Source organism: Rhinatrema bivittatum, chromosome 7 (assembly GCF_901001135.1).
Source record: "Rhinatrema bivittatum chromosome 7, aRhiBiv1.1, whole genome shotgun sequence".
In the NCBI taxonomy this organism is placed as follows: domain Eukaryota; kingdom Metazoa; phylum Chordata; class Amphibia; order Gymnophiona; family Rhinatrematidae; genus Rhinatrema; species Rhinatrema bivittatum.
In genome coordinates this window covers 211397575-211421045 of record NC_042621.1, presented here as the reverse complement: position 1 = coordinate 211421045, position 23471 = coordinate 211397575, and the positions used below count along the sequence as shown (strand labels likewise).

Below are 23471 nucleotides of genomic sequence, written 5' to 3'. Positions count from 1 at the left end.
TTCAAATCCTCTAGTGGTGTAGTTTACAATTTGAATTAACAGCAGCATTAATGTGGATTTTTGTGTTAATGCAACAGTTCTATATTTTAATTGGCTCATTTAGGGCTGAATTTTCAAAAGTAACTACATAAAAATTAGTCTGATGTGCTTAAACAGGCTTTTGAAAATTGCTGGGGGTGGGGTTGTGTGCATAAAAGTACTCACAAGCTATTTTGCATGAACTAGAAAGAGGTGTTCCTATGTGGGAGGGGAGGGACAGGCAAAATATGTATATGCATGATTTTTGAAAAGAATGCTTGTAAATATGCATTACATGCACATATTTACACCTGCCAATATGTGCGGGTATAATACCAGGGTTTCATGCTCACCTACCAATTTTGAATTGTGATTAAGTCTGTGTGTACTTTCTATATGCAGATTCTAGACCAATGCAGGTTGTTATAAAATTACCTTCCCTAATTTGAATGCAAAAATGCACATTATTTGAAAAACAATTGTGTTGAAGCTAACAAAAGCATGATAATACTGACTTAACATTCATTAAAGATGTCTAATGAGCATTAAAGGTACCTTAGATTTAATTCAAGATTAGAAGATGTGAGTGAATAGAAACATATTAATTGTCTCTAGTTTCATATATTCAGTGTGCCAGGAACAAGTTCAATATTTCATATTGTATGTATGTCAAGAAAGTTTTAATTTGTGTTTCCATCTTAATAATAGGCAATCAAATCAAATGTAAGTAACTATTAAACCACATGGTCTTTCCATCATAAGATGCCCTGCCTATTTTATGATACCTTAAATATAGAAATTGTAACTCTTAAGTTACTTTGAAGCTCTTATCCTTGCTTATCATTGCAGCAGCAGGCTCAAAGTTTAATTCCATTTTAGTAGCAAGGAATTAAAGAGGATTTGAGCAAATATTTTTTCACCTTTAAGTATGCATGATATTTTGAAAGGGAGCATGAGGGCTGCCCTTTCATCTTACAAGTTTCAACATTCCATGCATTGTCTGTTTTGCTAGGACGATGTCGTTTTTCTTTAAGAAATACTTTGTGTAGGACTTCAAACTGTTCAGCTTTTATCACTATGAAATTGTTGTATTTGTTTCCCAGACTCCAAGTCTGAAATATAAAATTACTAGTAGGAAGGACACTGCTAGAGTCTCCTTGAGATGCGCTTGCTATCCCTTACCCCTTAATCATTGTAATCAGCTAGACAGAAGGCAGCAGAATCGTTCCTTGGAAATTGCATAGCTGTCTTCAGTTCTGCTGTTGCTTTAAAAAAAAAATTATCCCAGGAAAGCTAAATCAAATTAGACACATTTCTAAACGCTCTGAAAGTCCTCCTTTCATGGTCTGCAATACCTCAACGCTTTACATCATATAATACTATGCATTTCTTTATGTTAAACTGTAGGGCCAGGTTAAATAAGACACACAACTTAGACAATTATTAGCCAATTAGTAGGAAATTAGACATGACAGTTACAGTTCAAAGAAACCAACAATGTATTAACCACCTGATATTTGTTTTTAGAGCACTTAGGTTAGACAAGAAATAATTCAGTAGATTTTCTTTTTATGGAAGGTTTAATCATCCCAGTTTGGCCTGATGCCATATGGTTTCATGTCCCCAATGAAGTTGGCGGCAGGACGTTAACTGCCTCCATATTATATAGCTCTTCAATATTAGCCAAAAGGCCATGAAAGAATTCTCCTTAGTTCATGGCTCAGACCTAACTAGATCTTAGCCAAAAAAAAAAAAAAAAAGTTGAAAAAAAGCAATCAGGAGATACCCCTTTTCCTCTAGGTTCAGTTTACATGGAAGTCTTTGATCTCCATAGTATATTTAAACAATCCTGTTTTTTTTTCAATGTATTTTTTCATTGTAGTTGGGGATAACACAAATGTATGCAGACAGACTGAATGGGCTTCCTTCTTTAAACTCTTCTTTGTCGAATTTGCTTATACCAAACCATCCTTTACTTGATCTAGTTTGCAATTTACAAATCCCCGTCTCACCTCTGAATCACCGCGGATTGTCTCACCACTGAATATCTCATCAACAGGCAATTAGAGAGTTCCAGCTCCATTCTTACTGATCGTTTGATTTGAAGCGTTAAGTTGTCTTTTTGTTTCTCTTTAACCGAGCACATTAGCAAAGGAAAGAAGCATAACAAACTCTCCAAGCCGCACCCCACCCCCAAAACCTACAGGGTTACGTTTCTTTTTTCGTCCTGTAAAAAGTATGCAGAATAAATTCTAAATTATACTTCTATTACTAACCAATTTCTTTTTTTTTTTAGCATGAAAACTTCAATTGAATCAGTTGGACATTTAAATATATTTTGAGATTTGAAGAATATTTTTAATAGAACCAATACTATTAATACATATTTGTCAAATAAGGAGGATTAAGCACAGAAACATTCACCCTTAAATAGTTGAAAAGAAAGCATTTCTATTCCTATCTTTTGAAACTAAACCAAGAAAGAGATTCATATAATCTGTTAAAAATTCATTGATAATTGCAACAATTATTGTGAAATCCTCTGCCTGGGATTATGTCCAACAATTTAGACTTTGTGGGAGTGTCAGAAAACCCAGGTCTTTGAAATCCCATCTCTGCCTTTGTTGTAGTCTCCTAGGGGCGGGAATGCAAACAATCCTAGATGTATAAATGCAACTCTAACATAGAGGCATCCTCAGAAATCAGCAAATCCGGTTACAGCCATCATCTAGCCAGCACTTGCAATCAGGACTACTTGATCCCTTCAGAAGAAAACGGTTTTATTTTGGGAAGCGCTCTTGGTTTTGCTCTCCTTCCGCGATCTGGCATTTGTGTGCTGCTGAGATGTATCTGGAAGCAGTCCACTTATTCCTAGCAGCTGCTGCTCTGTGCTCTTGCGCTCGGAATGGTGCGTTCGCCTCTGTGGTGTCTAATTCCAATGCCATCAAGAACCTGCCTGCCGGAGGAGGAGTGCAACAGGGCACGGGCTATCCTGTCAGCGCTAGCCCAGACCTACTAGCACAGGAAACCGGCAACAAGAACCAGGCTGTCGAAAGCTACCAGGTAAACGTCTGCTAGGAGAATATAGAAGATGTGAATCAAAGCGAATCCTTTTACTCCTCACTGTAATTTAAACGAGATGGGCGAATTCTCTGAGAATCGAGCTGCTTTTCTGTTACTTCTTTAGGCACAAGGAAAATCTATTTAAAAAAAAAAAAAAAAAAGAAAAACTATCCAAATGTGACTAGGACTAGAGGTACTTGTACTGTAGGAGTTTTGGGAAAAAGCAGTGTTTTTCTCATTTTTGCCACATCTATAAAGACCATTGAAAGAATTTATTACTTGAAATCAATGTAACTGTTTCCAAAACTCTCACTCTTGGTATCTTTCTCTCTCTCTTTCCCTTCAAAGAGTTGGCACGCTGCAAAAAAGTCATCTTTCTTTACCATCTTTTTTTTTTTTTTTTCAACCATTTAGCTAAGAAAGATCGTAAGAAAAAAAAAAATCTAAGATTCATGTCCATATAAAATGTAACGTTTTTCAAGACAATTAGCTTGAATTTCAAGATTTCTATACCTGTCCATTTGATTAGAGTTAATTTCAAGTCAAACTCTTATAAAAATCTTATTAACTTGGAAAGATATTAAATGATATGTGTCCGAATATTAAGACTTTTTAGTGGGTTTATGAAGTCTTCCCTACAGGGTGCCTCTTGTTGCAACCCATTTAAATATCTTTTTTTTCCCCTTAAAATATGAAAAGGACTGTCCAAGGAGGGAATATGAAGGTGGACTCGTTAAAATGATTTCTTTTATTAGCTCTGTGCTGCCACTAATGGATTTGTTGTTGAATCTGGGAGCATGACATTTGGGCCTGCAGGATTCTGGAGGTGATGCTTCAGAGGCATCCTATGGAAAATCCCTCCCTCAATAATGCTGCAGGGCTGACTCTGACCCATTTGTCATGCTTCTACTGGCAGGATGTAAACAAATCCACTGACAGTAGAGAGAGAGCATCAAATATATATGTTTAAATTGAGCTTTTGTAAAATGCTTCCTGGGCACATCTTCCTTTTTCTTGTACAAGTACCATGAAGGGTAGATAGAAATATGGAAACATGTTTTTAATAATTGCCTTTGTTTCATGTCTTTATGTATATGTAAGGTAACTTTTCTCTCCGGAGATGAGATAGTAGAGTTAATTATTTTATCACTCAAAACAAAATCCCACTTTTTGGAATTTTGATAAGTATTAGCATGCAGAGATACTGAAAGACATGTAATTGTAACCTGATTTCTTTAATTTTCTTTGGATTTCATCAGTTTCAGTGTTTGACTCACACAGTTTGAACAAACAGAAGTAGGATTTTATCTTATTGTCCATATTTGCATACTCTCAAAATATAGTGTAGTAAAACACTTGTCTTTCATAGTTTCTATCCTTATGTGTAGTTTATTATCTTAATTGTTTTGTATAATTTTCAGACTATTCTTAACTAAAACAAATGCATGTTTTATTTAGATGGTTTTACCCATTTTAAGAAAACATTTTTTATTGTAGTATGGAATCCATCTGAACTGCAGTAATTTAGAATGGGACATGGCATTCTGGATTTTATGGCTGATTACTTACTTTCAGTGCTGCTGAGAAAATAAAATGGGTATATGGTGGACGATGTGCTAGAATGATTGCAACATATTCTGGATATGTCTCTAACAGTGTTGCACTCTTGTTTCTTTTACAGCCTTATATCTGCCTGGATGATGATGACTGTGCAGCTGATGAGTTCTGCTATGGGTCCCGTGGAGGAGCACAGATCTGTCTCTCCTGCAGGAAACGCCGGAAGCGCTGCCTCCGAGATACCGTGTGCTGTCCGGGCAACTATTGCAATAATGGTGAGAATGAGGGCTGTTTTACTAGGACAGTAAAGGGAAGCAGGGCGTGCAGCTAGTAGGCAGTGTGGGTGAGTGGAGGACATAAATAGAGGAAGAAAAGATATATTGAACCTTACTCTGTCATCTGTGAGCTTGACTGTAGAAACAGGAGGTAATGGCTTGTCTGCATTCATCTATTATTAACCTTACCTTTTCATAACTTATGTTATGTGCCGTGCAAATGTTATTGTCCTGGGCTTATTTTGGGGGTAAACCCAATTACTCATCTATTAACCTCTCAAACTAAAATATATGCAAGATAAATTAAATTCCATTTTTAAAGAAATGCAAGTTTTTATTTTCTCCATCTTTCAGAACATTATGCTTCTTAGAAGATATGATATTGTAAATTGCTTATGGTATATTTAGGGACTTTTGTTTACAGTTTTTATTTTGCCTGTGAATTTCAATATTATAACAAAAAAAAAAAAAAAGCCAGTGGAAAAATTGCTTTGACATAAAACACAGATTTATTTTGTGTTCAAACATTAAAATTCCCAGGCAAAATAAAATAAAAGCTGAAAATGAAGGTCCTTAAGTATATTTAATCTTTTTTTCCAGATGAACTAATCATAATAATTCTCTTAAGTTCTGCCAAAAGTTCAATTAATCAATCTGATTTTCCTACAATTTTAATTCAAAATAAACTTTCATAGAGATTCTGACATTATGATGATATAGAATTAGCTATCTATCATACTTACTTCACTGTAAGTATGATAGATAGCTTATAGATGGTGACTGATCGCATCTGGCAAGATTAAGAAGTAATTTATATTGATAACATGTCTAATTAGAGACCCATCACATTTCTATGTAAGTCTTGAGCTATCTATGTCAACCCACAGGAATCTGTGTGCCATATGAGCATGATAATCATGATCTCATTCACCATGGAGAGATAGAGGAGACCATTATGGAAAACTTTCCTCATGATCACGGTACTCTTGATACACTTACAAAAAGAACTACTTCTCCTTCAAGAATGCATCATCTTAAAGGTAGGAACAACTGAGAGCTTCTTTACTGGGAATGATTACTTTACATTAAATCTGGCCTTCCCATCACTATCCTGGTGACCTTCCACCTAGTTGGGTTTTCAGGATATCCACAATGAAGATGCATGAGATATTTTTGCATATACTTGGTATCCAGTGCAAATGTAACTTATGCATTTTCATTGTGCATATCCTGAAAATCCAAATCTCCGTAGGCTCTCCAAGAAAGGTTTGGGAAGCCCTGCATTAAATGAATTTTCAAATGTGTAAATGTCAAAACACTATTAAATATGAGCATATTTGTTTAAAACCCAAGCCCTCTAATTCTTTATATATCTCATTTAGGCCAGGCTTCATCATTCCATGCGGAATGATGAAGCCTGCGCTAAAGGGGGCGGAGCAAAGGAGGAGGCGGGTGATAGCCCGCAGCCGATTGCACCTCGGTGGTGCGATTTCGGCTGCCACGGTGCGGCTGGCTACAGGCCCTCGCGGGCATAGCGCCACCGTAAAAGGCGGTGCTACTCCCCGTGCTACTGCCGGCGATAATGTTTGAAACATCCCTGGCAGCAGTGCTGCCGCCAACTCCTCCCTAACTCCAACCTGACTCTTCCCCCTCCCCCTAATTTTAATGTTACCACCGCGAAAAGGCCCTTTTCACGTGCGATAAGTGCTTAGAAAATAACCCCCTTATATTGTATGAAGTTTATTTTCTGAATTGTTTTTTATATGTTAAGTATTGTATTTTAAATTCTGCAGTAAAGTGCTCTAGGGAATCCTTAGAGATTGCAAGCGTGTGTAAATAGAAATACTACTGCTTATCACTTCTAAAATGCTATTAGATGTACACATCATTGTACAGATACACATAAGAGGCAGTCCCTGCTCCATGGAGCTTGCAAGACAAACATACATAAGGGTCTAAGAGAAATATATTTATTATAGTGAACTGGATAGCATTTAAAAATCATCATCTACAAGGTGAGGTTTCAGACTGATTTGAATATGTCCAGAGAGAGAGAGAGAGAGATATCATGATATATTAACTCAAGAAGTCTATTCCATACAATGCAGGAAGGTAGAAATAGGAATAGTTTTGAAAGTTTATAATTCAAAAATCCTAAGAAATAATCATATTGTTGAGAAAACAATTGCTAGATCACAGCAAAACACAAATGGTAATGATCTTCAATCATATAGAATTCGAGTATTGCACTCATGAAAGCATTAAGGAATAGAGGTGTGAATCGTATAATCGATCATCTTAACGATCGATTTTGGCTGGGGGGGAGGGAAATCTGATCGTCAAGTTTTTTTTTTTCTAAAAATCGTTAAAATTCGTAAATCGGGGGAGGGCGGGAAAACTGGCACACCAAAAAAACCCTAAAACCCACCTGAACCTTTAAAACAAATCCCCCACCCTCCCGAACCCCCCCCAAATGTTTTAAATTACCTGGGGTCCAGTGGGGGGGTCCCGACGTAATCTCCTCCCGCTCTCTGGCCACCACTGCGTTGAGAAATGGTGCCGTGGCCCTTTGCCCTTATCATGTGACAGGGCAAAGGTAGCGCCGGCGCCATTTTGTTTCCTGGCTCCCGATGTCACGCGTGAGGGAGATCACCCCCAGACCCCCGCTGGACCCCCAGGGACTTTTGGCCAGCTTGGGGGGGCCACCTGACCCCCCACAAGACTTGCCAAAAGTCCAGCGGGGGTCCGGGAGCGACCTCCTGCACACGGGCCGTATTGCCAATCTTCAAAATGGCACCGGCGCTACCTTTGAAGATTGGCAATACGGCCCGCGTGCAGGAGGTCGCTCCCGGACCCCTGCTGGACTTTTGGCAAGTCTTGTGGGGGTCAGGAGGCCCCCCCCAAGCTGGCCAAAATTCCCTGGGGGTCCAGCGGGGGTCCGGGGGCGATCGCACGCGTGACGTCGGGAGCCAGGAAACAAAATGGCGCTGGCGCTATCTGTGCCCTGTCACATGATAAGGGCAAAGGGCCACGGCACCATTTCTCAACGCAGCGGTGGCCAGAGAGTGGGAGGAGATCGTGTCGGGACCCCCCCACTCGACCCCAGGTAATTTAAAACATTTTGGGGGGGGGGGGTTCTGGAGGGTGGGGGATTTATTTTAAAGGTTCGGGTGGGTTTTAGGGTTTTTTTGGTGTGCCAGTTTTCCCGCGCCCTATTTAATGATACAATACAAATGCCTCTGACGATAAATCGGGGGCATTTGTATTGTATCGCATATCTAATGATTTTGGATGATTTTAAAATTATCTGACGATAATTTTAATCGTTCAAAAACGATTCACATCCCTATTAAGGAATAATTGCAGTAATGTTCTATGCTTAGATTCAAAATATATAATGCCTGGGGTTTCACCAAGAGTGAAAGAGTAAATATGTATACAAACTGCAACATTAAAAATGCCTCTCTTGCTTTTTGATATTGAACAAGATTCAATTGCCAAGATGATTGCAATTTTTTAAAATCAAAGATTACAAATATTGAACACGCCCAGCATTACTATTTGTAAATTAAGCTTTTTTTTTTTTCAAACTTTTTATTCTATTCCTTTTTGAACATGAATTTTGCTGCAATATGTAAGTATACTAAAATATTCAATCTTATCCATGTGAAGGTCGGGAAGGTGATGTCTGCCTCAGATCATCAGACTGTTCCGAAGGATTATGTTGTGCTCGACACTTCTGGTCCAAGATTTGCAAACCTGTCCTTAAGGAGGGCCAAGTGTGCACCAGACATAAAAGGAAAGGATCTCATGGCCTAGAGATTTTCCAGCGTTGTGACTGTGGAGAAAGCCTGACTTGTCGAACACAGAGAGGAGATCATACAACCAACAAACCCAACAGACTTCACACTTGTCAGAGACACTAACCCTAAATTCCTGGATACTGCCTTTTACAGGAGACTGATCAACTAAGGCTTTTCTCTTATTCTGTTTCTTTGGGGAAAAACAGCTTTGGCGACTCAGACCCTTAGTCAGATCATCTGCTCTGAGTATTCTGAGTTTAAGTTTACCCAACTGAACCTGAAGTACAAAAATGTTTCTTTTTGGGGAACTTTCTTTAACCCATTATATCTGCAGTAAATTACTGTGTTGTAAATAATGTACACAGTGTGGCACTTGGCTGTAAATATTTGTAAACAAAAAAAAAATAGCAAAGAAAAAACTGTAACCATTATTTTTAATGGTACTGCATGAAAAAATTCAGTTTGATATAGTGTTCTAAATTTATTCACACTTTTCTTTTATATATTCTTCAGAGTCTGCAGTATGAAATATCTTTATTTTTAATTGAAATAAATAACTTTGTAAAAATAGATTCATTCAATTCCAGTAATATGCCTGAGGATAAAAGTGAATTAATCTTTAAGGGGCAATATTCTATCTCCTTATCCATCTTGCAGGTGGCTATGGTCATTCTCACAGGGAAAGTCCCCACAGAGTTTCCCTTTGAAAATGTGGGGTCAGTGATCTAACCATGGTTGCAAAAGTTCCCTCAGACTTTGCACTCACTTTACAGCAATGTGTGTGCTGAAACAAATGAAACCACCATGCTTATTTTTCTTCCCCTGACCTAACCCTGTCCCCTTTTCCCCACAGGTAAAATTTTGCATGTTTTGAAAAAGTGTGCAGACTTTTACCTGTTCTGAGTGAAGGAGGGGTGAATTGTCAAAAGACATTTTTACCCAGGTAAAAATGATTGCCCTCCTAAAAATCTCTAAAAATTGCCCTCTGTATAACAGCATTCAACCCAATTTATAATTGAAAATACAAAAAAAACCCAACCAAACCCCAAAACAAAAAAACATGCAGCCATCCCTAGAAAGATGGTCTGGTAGCATCTTTCTGAAATCCAATTTACAGAAATGTTTTTCAAGGAATGAAAAGCAAAGAACAACATTATTTTTATTATCTAATTACATGTGATTAAACTAAGGCTCAAATAGATGAAAGTGATTTGCCACAAGGTTATACTGGGAGATAACAGTATAGAGGATGTCATATATTGTCTTGAATTAATAAGCAGATTCTGGTTTTATGGTTAAAATCCTTAAAGAATAGGATCAATGAAATATAAACTATACAAGACTTGTGAAATTATAGTGGAGGAAGTAAGAAGAATCACTTTTTTGTAGAAGCAGTTCTTTTTTATTTTTCTTTATAGGCTCAAACCTGGTTCTGAGATGTATTGTAGTTGATCAGTAATCTATGACTAAACAGAACCCTTGGTTACCGATGAGTTCTGATTCTGTTTTCTCATTGATCCTGACATACTAGCTAACCCTAGTATTATTTCTTCTCATAAACTGATATTCTGCTTGGATAAAAGATGTTAAATACGTTTAGATTATCATTAAGAGAAGAAGGTGTACAATAGAAGTTAAACAAAGCAACACTGAGTCAAGAGCATTCATATCATAAGTTCAAATGAGGCTTTCCCATTGACTCTGAAACTGAGCAGGTCACTCTGTCTCTCTATAATTGGGCAATTTCATTTTTTTCTTCTCTTTATTCTTTGCATATTGTAAAATAGATTAGGCATCAAAAAAGGGTAGGCATAATTTGTACCCCAGAGGTGTCTCTGGGTACCTTTCTAAGAACTTAGGAAGATAGATTTGTCATCTGAGTCTTCTCTTTGTGCTTTCCTTCAGCAGACAATTATCTTCAGAAAGTTTTAACTTTTGGTACATGTCCTCACATCTAAGATTTGCTTGTTATTATTTTTTATTTTAGCCTTTTTAAATATTTATTATTTTTCCTCTCACTCCTGTTCTTTTCTTTCAGTCAGTGGATTTTGGAAAAAAAGATTAGCCTACAGTCTTTTCTTATCCCAAACTAATTAATTCCAATTAGTAAGCCATTGTTTCCCTTTTATTTATTTATTTTGTTTTCCCCACAATTATCCCTTTTCCCTTTGATGCTCCCCAGGCTTCAGGTGAGGCTCCACCCACTGTTTCCTGACATTCAGAATTCACTCAGTTGCATCTTTCTTGGGCAGAAAGGCGTTGCACCTCTTGCCATTTGCAGAGCTGAAACATTTTGGCTGCTTCTTGAGAGATGGTAGCAGAGATCGGTGCACAGTCATTACCATGGGGCACACTTTTAGTTAGGAGAACCAGATCAATCACACACTAACAAACTAAAACACAGGGAGAACAAATTTCAAAGTGATTTATGTGGGTAAAAGCTGTTTTACCTGTTTGATAAAGAGGAGGTTTTAATACAATGTTTTGGTGAATTTTATGTTCTCAACTGCCACAAAGGTCTTGGTGACCTTGTAGTCTATTTGTCTGTGTAGAAAAAAATGTACATTTTTTGCATGCCTTCCAGTTTCAGCATATGAGTGACCAGGAAAGATTACTTGTTTGTTGATCCCTTTCTTAACTTCTCTATCCTTGGTTTGAGTTTACTTCAGTTACTCACTGACCGCTAACCAGTGGGTCTTCTTGGCTGAAAAGACTACAGTCAAGAATCTAATGTACTGTGTGGGACAGGAGAAAAATCAAATCTGAAACAGTTGAATGTCATAAAAATATGGCAATCTTCATGTAGTGTGTCCCACCAATGCTCCTTTGGGGAGTCTGATCTACCTTTGATTCCTGCTCTTTCAACTTGGGTGGTCATTCTCAGACCCCACAACCTATGCATTCCCATTCAGATAAACTAAGCATGTTGCAGCTTTGGTCTTGCTGTGTGACATTCTGCATGTGCTTTTGCTACCCCATCCAGTCTTATAGTGAATTGAGGATGGGTGATAATCTGCCCTACATTGTGAATCCCTAATCTTCCTGTCAATTTTGTTTAATGGCAGAATCAATCTTTCGTATCTCCAGTTTCATTTTTGTATTTGAGGAACCCCTTTTTACTGTTCTAACTTTACTTTTCCTTCTAATGCTTTTATTTTAGTGGTCTCAGGGTTTAAGGGTTTTATATCAAAGTCAGAGGACCTCTTTGTTAGCCTATCTTGACTATGTCTAAAATAGAAATTTTATTTGTTTCTTCATACGTAGTGCAATAGGTGCAAGAATTAAATATAAATTCAGTTCCCAAAGAAAAGTTGTAATAAGGGGCTTTTCCCATTTATAGTTTTCTATGAAAAATGTATAGTGTGTCTGGCTCAATGATCAGTTAGTTAACTGATGTTTATTTTAGAGCACTTAGGAGAGATGAAAATTAATTCTGCCTTGGGACTATACAGAAGGCTTTGATTTCAGTAAGATGTTTAATTAAGCACATTTTTAATTTTGTTTTTTTCATAGTCAGGTATCCAAATTGGTAATGAAATCAAAATTGACCTAGTCAGCAATAAATGCTAGTTAGTTTAATTCCTTGCCTCCATGGATCTATATTAAAACACTATCACATTTTTTCTCCTACAGTTTATATCAGGATCAGTGTCAAAAAAAGGGGTGCGAGAGATTGGATCCTCCCTCTCCTAATTTTCAGATCTCCTATTCTCTTACACAGGATTGTCCCTTTTCTCTTCCTCCATCCTTGTTCTCTCTGTCTTTTCCTCCCCTCATTCCCTATTTCCTTTCCTCTCTCTGCTTCTGATTCTATTACTTTCTGCTCTTCAAATGCCCCTCTCCATCCTTCTCTCCATTCCTGGTTTATCCTATTCTCCACAAATCCCTGATCTCCAAGATCCTTATCCATCCTCTATCCATTAGACCCTTCTCCAAGATCCCTTTTCCTTTTTCTTCCTCCAAGATCCCCTCAACCTCTCCTCTCTCCTCCATCCCCTAGGTCTCCTATTTTCTATCCCCCTTTTCCTTTCCTATCATGGATAAATATTGTTTGGGAGGGAAAGAATCTTAGTTATCTGGATATACAAGTGTAGTCAGCCCGTGTCTTGCACTGTGAACACCATCCAAGGATGCCACAAATCCAGGTTTGAGTCTGGATGGGGGAGAAATTAATCTCCAGGGCTCCTAGCGCTGCCAGTCACAGTCACTGTCACAAGCTCAAACTCTAGCTCAGATATTTCTAGAAGATGTCAAATCATCCAAAATTGGAGCAAAGAAGCCAAAATTAGGAGGGAATACTCACACCAGTATCCATTCATTCAGTCAGTGTTCTGGCATATGCAGGAAAATGCAGCAGAGTCAAATGATGGTATTCAAAATAATCAATATATGGCAACTTAAAGATCTTTTCAAATCTCTCTTGCACTTTCATCCATAACAATAATATCCTCCCCTTGGAGCTTGAGATAAAATGGAATGGGGTTCCAGCATAAATGGGACAGCCAGCTCAAACTTTAGAAAAACTCCCAAATATGGGTCAAAAAATTTTAACTGTAGTCCCAAGTCAAAACTGCTCAGATGTCTCCATTGCAAGAGTCCTTCCTTCTCAGTTGTCTCTAATACAAGAGTCCAAAAAACCCAATTCTCTCCACCCTTGCTTCTTCCTTAGCTCAGGTAAAAAGATCCTTCAGGCTTCAGATCTTGAGGATACTCTTTCATCTAGGCTGGAGTAGTCTGCAATAAAAATCTAAATGTTTCCCAAAAAATTCCAAAAGCTCCAACTGTAGACCCAAATCCTCCTGAGGTATGGAAAAGGACATCACAGCCAAGCTCCAAGAATCTTTTTCACCTACTCCACAGACATCTGAGATTTTGGGGGAATCTCCAGCATCTACATTCTGCTCTCTCCTTAACTTGAAATCCAGTGGGGATCTCTCTCCATTCTCTATCTCCTTCCTGCTTATCCAACACCTAGCCCTCTCTCCAGATAACCTCCCACTCAAGAACCGAGCATACTCCAGGGATTACAATATATTCCCCAAGAAACCTATCTCCCCAAAAGGTGGTGTTTTGGCAAGGGGAGGATTCAAAAATGCAAAATGGAGATTACATTAGTCAACACAAGAAATGTTAGAAAATTACTTTCATTTTATAAAATCAAACACAAATTTACATCCTCTGTTATGCAAATATATGTTAATTTATTCAAATTGTCACATACCCTACCCTTCAGCTGCCACAGGAAATGGGGCGCTGTGGTTATACCTCTCCTTTGACAGTCTTCTTAATATTCCTCTTTCTCTCATCACTGCTCTGTTACACTGTTAATCAACCTTGAAATTATCAGATAAGAACACTCCAATATGTCTAATTTCTGTGTTTCACATTAGTACCTCATTCCCCTTCATGTACTGCTCCTCTGGATTTCTGCATCTCAAATACATAGCAGAACTGTTTTTGCTTTAATTCTTAGCTGCCCCAATTCCTAATCATGCAAGATCTTTTAGATTACACTACATTTTTTTCAATTTTTCTGGCATATTAAACCTGTTGCAGATTTTAGGGTTATCTTTAAAAAGACATACCTTTCATAAAAGCTCCTGTAACAACATTCTCAGATATGATACATTACGGAGTGGGATGCCAGTGGTTGGTGTTCCACCTTCACGGAGTGGAAGGATGGAGGGCTGCCATCTCCAAAAAAAAACCAAAAACAGGGGTGGGTAAGAGTATGGGGCAGGGGTGTGGCCTGCTTGTTGCAGCGGTTGCTACCCCTAATTGAGCTGTATGTTCACTTGGATGCAGATCCGGCGCTGCTCTCTACATTGGTGGTGGGGTGGAGGGGAATTAGGGCTGGAGGGTTCTGGAAGCCAATAGTAACAGGTGGGAGAGAGAAAAAGATTAAAAAAAAAAAAAAAAAAAAAAGGATAAAGTGCGTAGCTTGCTGGGCAGACTGGATGGGCCATTCGGTCTTCTTCTGCCGTCATTTCTATGTTTCTATGTATCAGGCACTTGAATGGGTAAAGACAATTGAATAGCAGAAAAATGTGAGAAATAAAATCACTTGACAAATATAATCTCTTCTATCCCCTCATGTTATGAAAAACCAACATTTGAAATATAAGAAAAAGAAAAGATAAAATCACTGGCTACTGTAGATCTAAAAAAATCACAATACAACATATGCAAGTATGTAATTTCTACCTTCTGCTTGATTATTTACCTTAATGAATATCTTGAACTTCTTGGTCATCTCCATCAATATTATCTTGTGGCAGTTCTGACTCCTCCATGCTTTAAGACACTTCTTAGACATGGGCAGAGCTTAATTTGTAGAGAAAACGGAAGTGGAACTGTGGAAAGGAGGGTGGAGGTCTACCGGAGCAGGAGGGAAGCCGTTCCAGGGCAGGGTGTGACTTGTGTGTGTGTGTGTGGGGGTGGAAGAGAGCCATAGCTAGGTGTGAACTTTCTCTCTCTCATAGACAGAAACACTCTCTCACACATAAATGTGAACACACTTCCTCCTCCTTATCCCAGTGAGCCATCATCCCCAGCCCACACCAGTGCTCAACCTCCAGCCGTTCTTTGTCCACTAGTGCTCAGAAAGCACTGGTGGATTAAAGACAACAGGGTGTTCAACTCGGTTGGGGGCTGCAGAAGGAGGGTGACTGAGGTATGGAGGAGGAGAAGGATAGAGAGAATAAGGCCTTTTCTTTCTACCCTCCTCCTCCATTCTGCCTTGGTGATACTGGTTCTATATCCAGAGACCCCACTCCCCCCCCCCCCCCCAGTGATTCCTCCAGTGGTCATCATCTCCCCACCAGTGGTCCTAGAACTCCCAAGTCTCACCCCCAATCCCTGGTGGTTCTCAAGTCCTCCTCCGTATGATGGTTGCTAATTCCCCTTTTCCATAAAATTATCCTCTCCAGTAACTTTGCTCCTCTCCCTCCTTGAGCAGTAAGGTACAGGCCTCCTCTTTGAATTGGCTCAGCTGGCTATCCTCTGCCTTGGAGGTGGGGGCAGACTGGCTGCATGTACCACCCACTCTCCTCAGACAAAGTGGAGGGGGATCTGGAATTCAAAAGGGTAATCTGCTCTTTGCCTCCTTGAGGAGAAAGGAGCAGCAGCATCATGTTTTCATTCTCTCCCTCCCCTACCACACTCCCTCCTATTCCTTTCCTTCCCCTCATTCACTCTTCCCTGCCACCTCGATTGCCTCACTCTCAGACTTCCCCCCCCCCCCCCACTCTTATCTCACCCATACCACACAGTTTTTCTGATGCCTTTGCTTCCACCCCACAACATTGCTTCCCTCGCTTATTCTTTCTTCCACACAAGACACAGCCCCACCAATCCCCTCACTCACTTGCCCTCTGCTCCCTCCAGTCTCCTCACTCACTCTTGCCCCCCTCACTCTTGCCTTTCCTCCACTCTCACTCTGCTTTCCAATGATTCCTTTGATCACTCTCCCCCACCATCACCACCCCCATCCTCCCTTTACTCACTCTTGCCTCTTCCCCAAGTGTGGTCACCAGTGGTAGAGGCAGTGGGCCTTCAAAGCCAGCATGGTAAGCAGCAACCTGGCCAGGAAGGAGACACACCCAGTAATGGCAGAAGCAGTATGGTTTACAGATATTCACGCACAATTAAGCTCTGGAATTTGTTGCCAGGGGATGTGGTTAGTGCAGTTAGTGTAGCTGGGTTTAAAAAAGGTTTGGTTAAGTTCTTGGAGGAGAAGTTCATTACCTGGTATTAATCAAATTGATTGGAAAAAGGCCACTGCTATTACTGGCATCAATAGCATGGGATATACTTAGTTTTTGGGTTCTTGCCAGGTACGTGTAGCCTGGATTGGCCACTGTTGGAAACAGGCTGCTGGGCTTCATGGACCCTTGGTGTTGCACTTGGAGTGGACCCTTGTCCTAGAGCTGTGGAGAATGACTCCCTGGTAGGGACCAGGAAGCACCTGTCCCCAGGGGGGCAGAGCACAGGAGGAGACAGAGGCTAGGATGAGCTTAACCACTGGAAGCCCGCGGTCCCCCCGGGTGGAGCCCGTAGGGACCCAGGCCACTTGGACTTAGGTGGGCCTCGTAGGGTCTCCTGGAGAGGGAGTAGAAAGGCATGCCCACAAGTAGCAAGGGAGCATGGTTGGACTCTAGGCTGTAGGTCTGGAGGAGCAAGGAAGGCCAGTATAGCATAGGCGATGACAAGGCAAGGGACAAAGCTAGAATCAGGAGACGTGGTCAATGACAGCCAAGGTCAGAATCCGAGGATCAGTCCAAGGAGTAGTCAACGAAGCAGGAGTCAGGTTTCAGAGGCCAGATGAGGTCACAAGGCAGGCAGAGGTCAGGATCCAGGCAGCAAACAGAATGGTCAAGGAGCAGGCCGAGGACAGTACCAGAGAGACAGTCCGAGGGTACTACCTGGGGAGACAGGACAGAAGGACGCTGGACAAGGCTGAAATAGTAGGACGCTGGAACAGTTGGATGCTGGAACAAGGCTGGAACAAGACTGTGAATGTGGAGGCAAACTAGTACACTTACAGTGCTGACCCGATTGCCAAGGCAAGGAAGTGCAGGCAGGGACTTCCTTATATCATACGTTCAATCAGGGCATGCCATGGAGCTAGGATCCGCCCCTAGCCCTACATGAGGCTGGGCGGTCCGTGCACATGTAGGGGCGCCAACGCCACTGGGGACGCCAAACTCTGACGTGAGGCCTGGTGCGCAGTGGAAGGCCCGGCGACAGCTGCTGCGGGATGCCGAGGCCTGGAGGAGTTCGCTGCTGCTGCTGGGGAGGTCAACCCATGACCTGCAGAGGAACTAGCAAGGTGAGCAGGCCCGTGCGCCGGTCAGGCGTGGACAGGGCGCGCAACACTTGGTCTGACCCAGTATGGCATGTTCTTATGTTTTTATGTTCTTATCCCTTGAAGCCTCTTTAATTGTGCCAAAAAATTACACAAAAATCAACACCATGTGGCTGGACCTTCTCAGCGTAAGCAGCTCCAACACAGCTTTGCTTCCTCTGGCACCTGAGGAGCCAGAAATAATTCATGCTAACACCAGCTCTGTTCCAGTAATGCAGGGGAGTTGGAACTGATTTACACTGCCAGCTATGCCCTGTTTTTGTGGGGGAACCAGAAATGATTTACACTGCCGTCTCTACTCCACTTCCTTGGGTCCCGGAAAAAATGTGACAGAATGTCATTCTGGTTGTTCCACCAGAAATTAAGCCCTGGGTAACAAACACAAACAGAGGTTAAATTAGCATAAGTTTGAAACTTGTGAGCTGTACTGCCAATCGACAAGGCAAGGGTTGAAACCTTGATTACTGGCACTATTGCTCATAAATTTCAAGTGTGTGCTAATTCAAACCTTTTTGTGTCTGTTATTTGCTTTGCAGTTTCTGCTTCAGTAGTGTGCCTTCCCCTCCTGTTATATTCTATCTTTCTGTCACTTCAAAGAGGATTACATTCAGATAATATAGATATTTCCCTGTCCCCAGAGGGCTTACAATCGAAGCTCATATCTGAGGCAATGGACGTTGAAGTGACTTGCCTAAGGTTACAAGGAGCAGCAATGGGATTTAACTCTGGCTTCATTGGTTTAGCAGTCTGCTGCTCTAATCATCAGGCTACTTTTCAACTCCTTCCTTTCATGTTTCCTATAGAACATGAGGGGAAGGGCTGACTTAGGAAGCAGAGTGACTGTTCTGTCCGATCTAGCTCACCCCCTATTCTCCTTTTCCCTGTAAACTGCTTGAAGGGGGAGGGATGGGAGCAGAACCCACCTGTTGCTCCACCTCTTAAGTCTGAAAAGAAGTGCCAAAACTGTGTTCCACGCCCTTCTCCCACAAATTGAACCCGGGATATAGATATTATCAAACATGCATTCATTTGATGCACCCTAATGTATCTACTTTACTGCAAAGATATGGGTCCTCTGGTTTGTTATTATGAATCTGGCAACAGTAAAGATGTTCTACAAATAAACCCTAAGCGGAGGACAGGTATCTGATTCAACCAGATGGTCCCTCAAGATAAGCTAATTCACAATATGGACTCTGCAAACCAGAAGGCAAGTGGTCTTTATCTTTATCTTTTATTTGAATTTGTTAATCAGCCATATCCTGGGCAATGTACATAAAAACAATCATAACATTTCAAAACAATACATAATGGAATCAAAATTCACAGAAACAATAGATCTCACACATACTACAGGAACCTTCTGCGGACTTAATAAAATACTTGTCTGAATAGCCATGTTTTAGTCTTAAAGGTCTTAGCACTGTCTGCCAAATGTAGAGCTTCGGGAAGAGAGTTCCAGATGACTAGGGTGGCCACAGAGAAAGCACAGTCTCTGGTAACACTAAAACTAGTGTGCAGTGGTGAGGTCGAAGCTGATGGGTTGGACAGTAAAGCCGTAAAAGAACGTTGCTCCAGACAAGGTTAAAAGTAATAGTTGTGATCTTATACTTAATGCGTTCTGCAATTGGAAGCCAATGTAATTCAGAGAGCACTGGAGTAATGAATGATTAATTTTAGACACTTATCTCTATGTCAATTTTCAGTTTGAACTTAATTGACTAGATTTTTTGGCTGAAAATCTTCCTAAATTTAGCAGGTCAAAATTTGACATACTAGATTTTGACCTGCTATTTGTGTGGCTGGTGTTACCTACCTAAACTTAGCCAGTTGGTTCTGAAAATCAGCCCTAATCAGTTAAGTCATAAGCCTGGCCCAGGAGTGCCCCAGGATCAATCACTTTTTTGCCTGGATAAATTTACCCACCTACAGGCCGATGCAATATAGTGTGCTCAGACTAGTGCACTTGCTATCAAACTATTGGACGCATGTTTTGGATGCGCTAAAATAACCCTGATACAATACAGGGAGTAACACATCCAAAACACCTGACCAATCGAGCGCATAGCTAATAACACTTATCACATGCAAATTCCATGTAGATGAGGCTGGTAGCTATTACCCTGTGATGCCAAAAATTGCTGTGAAGCCAAGGCACCCATTTATTGCAGCAAATTTAATGTCTGCCCAGGAGCTGGTATTAAAGGATGCCACGCTAACGGACTCACTGAAAAAACATAATATCCTGCTATCTGTGATTCCTCCTATTAGTATCGTTGTGATACTAAGTAAGAGGAACCACAGAAAGCAGAATCATACCGTACGGAACCACAGAAAACAGCATCCCCAAGGTCTGACACAATTGGCCAAGCTGTATGGGTCAGACCTGGATGTCCTGTACCTAAAATGGTGCATCTGAGGTCCCTGTGGTAAAACAACCCTTGCCAGACTCCAAATCCCCTCCCCCCCCAGGCCAGTAACCCCTGCTGGAAGTAAGTGAAGGAGTGAATAAATTAATTTTAAGTGTCAGGCAATTAATATTAATTTATTCACTCCTTCTCATACTGCCAATTGATCCATTCACTGTCGTATGCCAGTTAAAGGACCAATCCCCTTTTAGAATGCTGTCCTGAAAGGAGATTGGTCCGTTTAATGACAGGTGTCAGTGAAAAGGACTAATCAGGAACAGCCCTGCCACGGGTAGGGAGGAAGCTTTGGCCAGGCTGTTGTGGGCAACAGCCACATCTCCTGGGCAGCCGATGCAGAGTGCTAGGGACGCACAAGTTATCCATTGCATGTCCCTTTTAGCATGGCATCTAATTGTCCTAGAGCATCAAGTGCCCAGTTTGGACGCACATTTTAACACGATTATATTGCATCGGCCTACTAGTGAATTTATGTGATTACATTTAGATGGTCAGTGGGGGAACATTTTTTTTAAAAACAGTGATTTAACTGGCTAATTTCCAAAGTTCGGCAGTCAAACCTTTTAAAATTGCTTGTCATTTCTTCCATTCAACATGTTAAATAAATATATAGTTTTGACCATATTTTATGAGTGAACTTTCCTTTATCATGCAAATACTATTAAACCGAGCCTTCTATGTGGAAGAAGTTACAAAGGCAGCTCCCCATCCCATATATCTATTGAATCTGTCAAAAAAAAAAAAAAAAGGATAAAATAATGACACCAGCATTATGGTCCCTAACAATTTACTTCTTTTAAAAAATGGAACTGATTTATCAAGAGTTTTCTGCCAGTCTGTGTCTATAATATCTAGAAACAATGGACAATAAACACGTTATAGGTGATAATATTTTGTTGGACTTAATACATTTGTGTCTTTGCTAAAATCTTTGGTAAATAAGCTCCATTCCCCTGCCTTACCCACTCCACAAAAAAGAAAAAAAAATCAGTGGTAGTAATCAATAACATTATTTTAACTAAAGCACCCGAGGACAGGACAGGAGGAGCAATTAATTGTAAAAAAAAATTGACAAGAGGATTCCAATTCCATGTCAACAAAAATATCACCCTCCCTCCAAACCCTGTTAAGAAACTGACCGTATAATAAAATATTCGGGCAGTGCAAGAATGCTAAGGACAGCAGTCTGCTGATGTTTGCTGACATACATGTCTACAAAATAAAACCTTCATGGTTTAACAAATATAAATATTTTCAAAGCATTTATCTCAGATAGAGTTGGTGCACTATAGTAACTGACCCAGGACAATGACAAACAAAACATATTTTTTTTCAGGACATGAACATATTTAGTGTCTTCAAGTAACTTAAACCTCAGTGATTTTCAACTCATATGTCAAAAACATCTGGGGTTCACAATTCAGAACAAAATGGACTGCAGACAGGATGTAAAGCTGTGACATGATTTTTTTTTTTTTGTCTGAAAGTTTCACTTTCCTCGCCTCGGAGAATTTCTCTCATTCTTTCTCACTCCTTCGTGTATCTTTGCAAAGATCAGGCAGAAGTTTTCTAGTTTCATTGCCTCCAATGATGTGAAACCACAGTATCCAGGAGACACAATAGAGAAGTGGAAACAGAAAACCACCTGCTAAAGATTTACTAAAGAAGATATTTCCGTTTGAAAGAAAGGCTGAGTTGAGTTCCTGGAGGACCATTGTAATTTGATCACTTACTGCTGGAGGGATAGATCTGAGGAAGAACACTTAAGTAATTGTTCTTAACTTTTAACTAGAAAATTCCTAAGGAATAGTTGAATTTTAGTTTCACATGTACATCCTGGAAAGCAAGTTGGTACAGTACAGTATGGTAAGGATCTCTTTTTCCTGTAGACTTCTACCCTATTTTGTAAAGCATATAATGCTGTGGACTATGGACATTCCCTAAAAATTCTATTCCAGTGAAATTTTACTTGCAAACACATGAAGAACACTGTTTTTTTTTATTGATTCACTTTCTGTAACTGTAGCAAAATATTTCATTTGTTATCTTAAGGAAGAGCATAATACCAGAGTCCTGGTTCATACAGATTTAACAATAATATTCTCAACTTCAGTATTTGAATTGGAAATAATCAGTCATAGCAGAGGAAACAGCTTTTCTCCTATATGGAACAGAATAAAAACTAAATTCAAGTAATAGTAACCATAAATTAGTTTAAGACAATTTTTAGATAAATTGTCTGTCTGAAAATTGCCCGGTCTTTACTCAATTATGCATTAACTTTTGGCTGGGTGAGGAGAAGGCGGGCTCTGGAGCATGTTTAGGTCGGAAGAGTGAAATAACATATGCAGATTATGATTTTCAAAACTACAGGTTATTTTCAAGGGGGAAAAGTATCTAGAGAGAAGGCAGGTGCAGATCTCTGCAGATGACTTTCTCGAAGCAAATTTCAAAATGCTAGGCATGTTTGTACTTTATCTTTCAGAACTGAACTTTACATCAACACACCCAATTTTGAAAATTATCCCCCTATATTTTTGTACTTTTTGATATTTATTCTGTGCATATATTAGTATAAAACAATTTATTGGAATTGTGAAATAAATCATAAATGACATAAACTATCAAAGAAGACACAGATAAATAGCATGGGCCCTATTTTCAAAGGAATATTTTTTACTAGATAGAGATTATGAGAAACCTTTTAAGAAAAAGACCCTGGAAATATATAAAATTCTCAACTATCAGGGTTATGAATCTACAGCCTTTAAGCATAAAACTATAGGGGTCAGATTTTAAAACCTGCACGCGGGCGCAGATTTGTTCGCGCAACCCGGTGCGAACAAATCAACGCCCGATTTTATAACATGCTCGCACAGCCGCGCGCATGTTATAAAATCCAGGGTTGGCACACACAAGGGGGTGCACAATTGTGCAACTTGTGAGCGCTGACCCACACAGCCTGCCTCCGTTCCCTCCGAGGCCCCCGCACCTTCCCCTCCCTTCCCCTACCTAACCCGCCCCCCCCAGCCCTACCTAGAATCCCCCCTTACCTTTGTTGAAGAAGTTACGCCTGCCTCCCGGCAGGCATAACTTACGTGCACCTGCCAATGGCTGGCCCGCGATCCCAGGCACAGCGGCAAATGGCCCTAGGGGTAGATTTTCAAAGGGTTACGCGCGTAGGCTCAGCAGTGCACGCAAGCCACGGGACGCGCGTATGTCCCGGGGCTTTGGAAAAGGGGTGGCAAGGGGGCGGGACTGGGGGCAGGGTGGCAGTCCGGGGGCGGTCTGTGGGTGCTCCGGAGTCCTCCAGCACAGTGGCTGTGCTGGGGAATGGCGTGCCAACAGCCGGCTGGCGCACACAAGTTACGCCTGCCTCGGGCAGGCTTAACTTAGAGAACAAAGGTAGAGGGGGATTTAGGTAGGGCTGGGGGGTGGGTTAGATAGGGGAAGGGATAGGAAG

The 23471-nt window shown here is 40.5% G+C and overlaps 1 protein-coding gene across 1 annotated transcript; it reads left to right on the top strand.

Moving 5' to 3' along the window:
* The first annotated feature begins 2683 nt into the window (after positions 1–2683).
* DKK1 (dickkopf WNT signaling pathway inhibitor 1) lies at positions 2684–9361 on the top strand. The gene is made up of 4 exons (XM_029609779.1): positions 2684–3081; positions 4763–4913; positions 5801–5953; positions 8586–9361. Exons 1-4 carry the CDS (start codon positions 2863–2865, stop codon positions 8837–8839), a joined length of 777 nt encoding a protein of 258 aa, XP_029465639.1. The 5' UTR covers positions 2684–2862; the 3' UTR covers positions 8840–9361.
* The last annotated feature ends 14110 nt before the right edge of the window (positions 9362–23471 follow it).

What these genes read in the sequence shown, in the direction of transcription:
- DKK1 (XM_029609779.1), top strand. Translation starts at nt 2,863, where the DNA reads ATGTATCTGGAAGCAGTCCACTTATTCCTAGCAGCTGCTGCTCTGTGC. An exon ending in AGGCTGTCGAAAGCTACCAG is followed by an intron (nt 3,082 to 4,762) that starts GTAAACGTCTGC and finishes TTTCTTTTACAG; the next exon opens with CCTTATATCTGCCTGGATGA. An exon ending in AAGAATGCATCATCTTAAAG is followed by an intron (nt 5,954 to 8,585) that starts GTAGGAACAACT and finishes ATCCATGTGAAG; the next exon opens with GTCGGGAAGGTGATGTCTGC.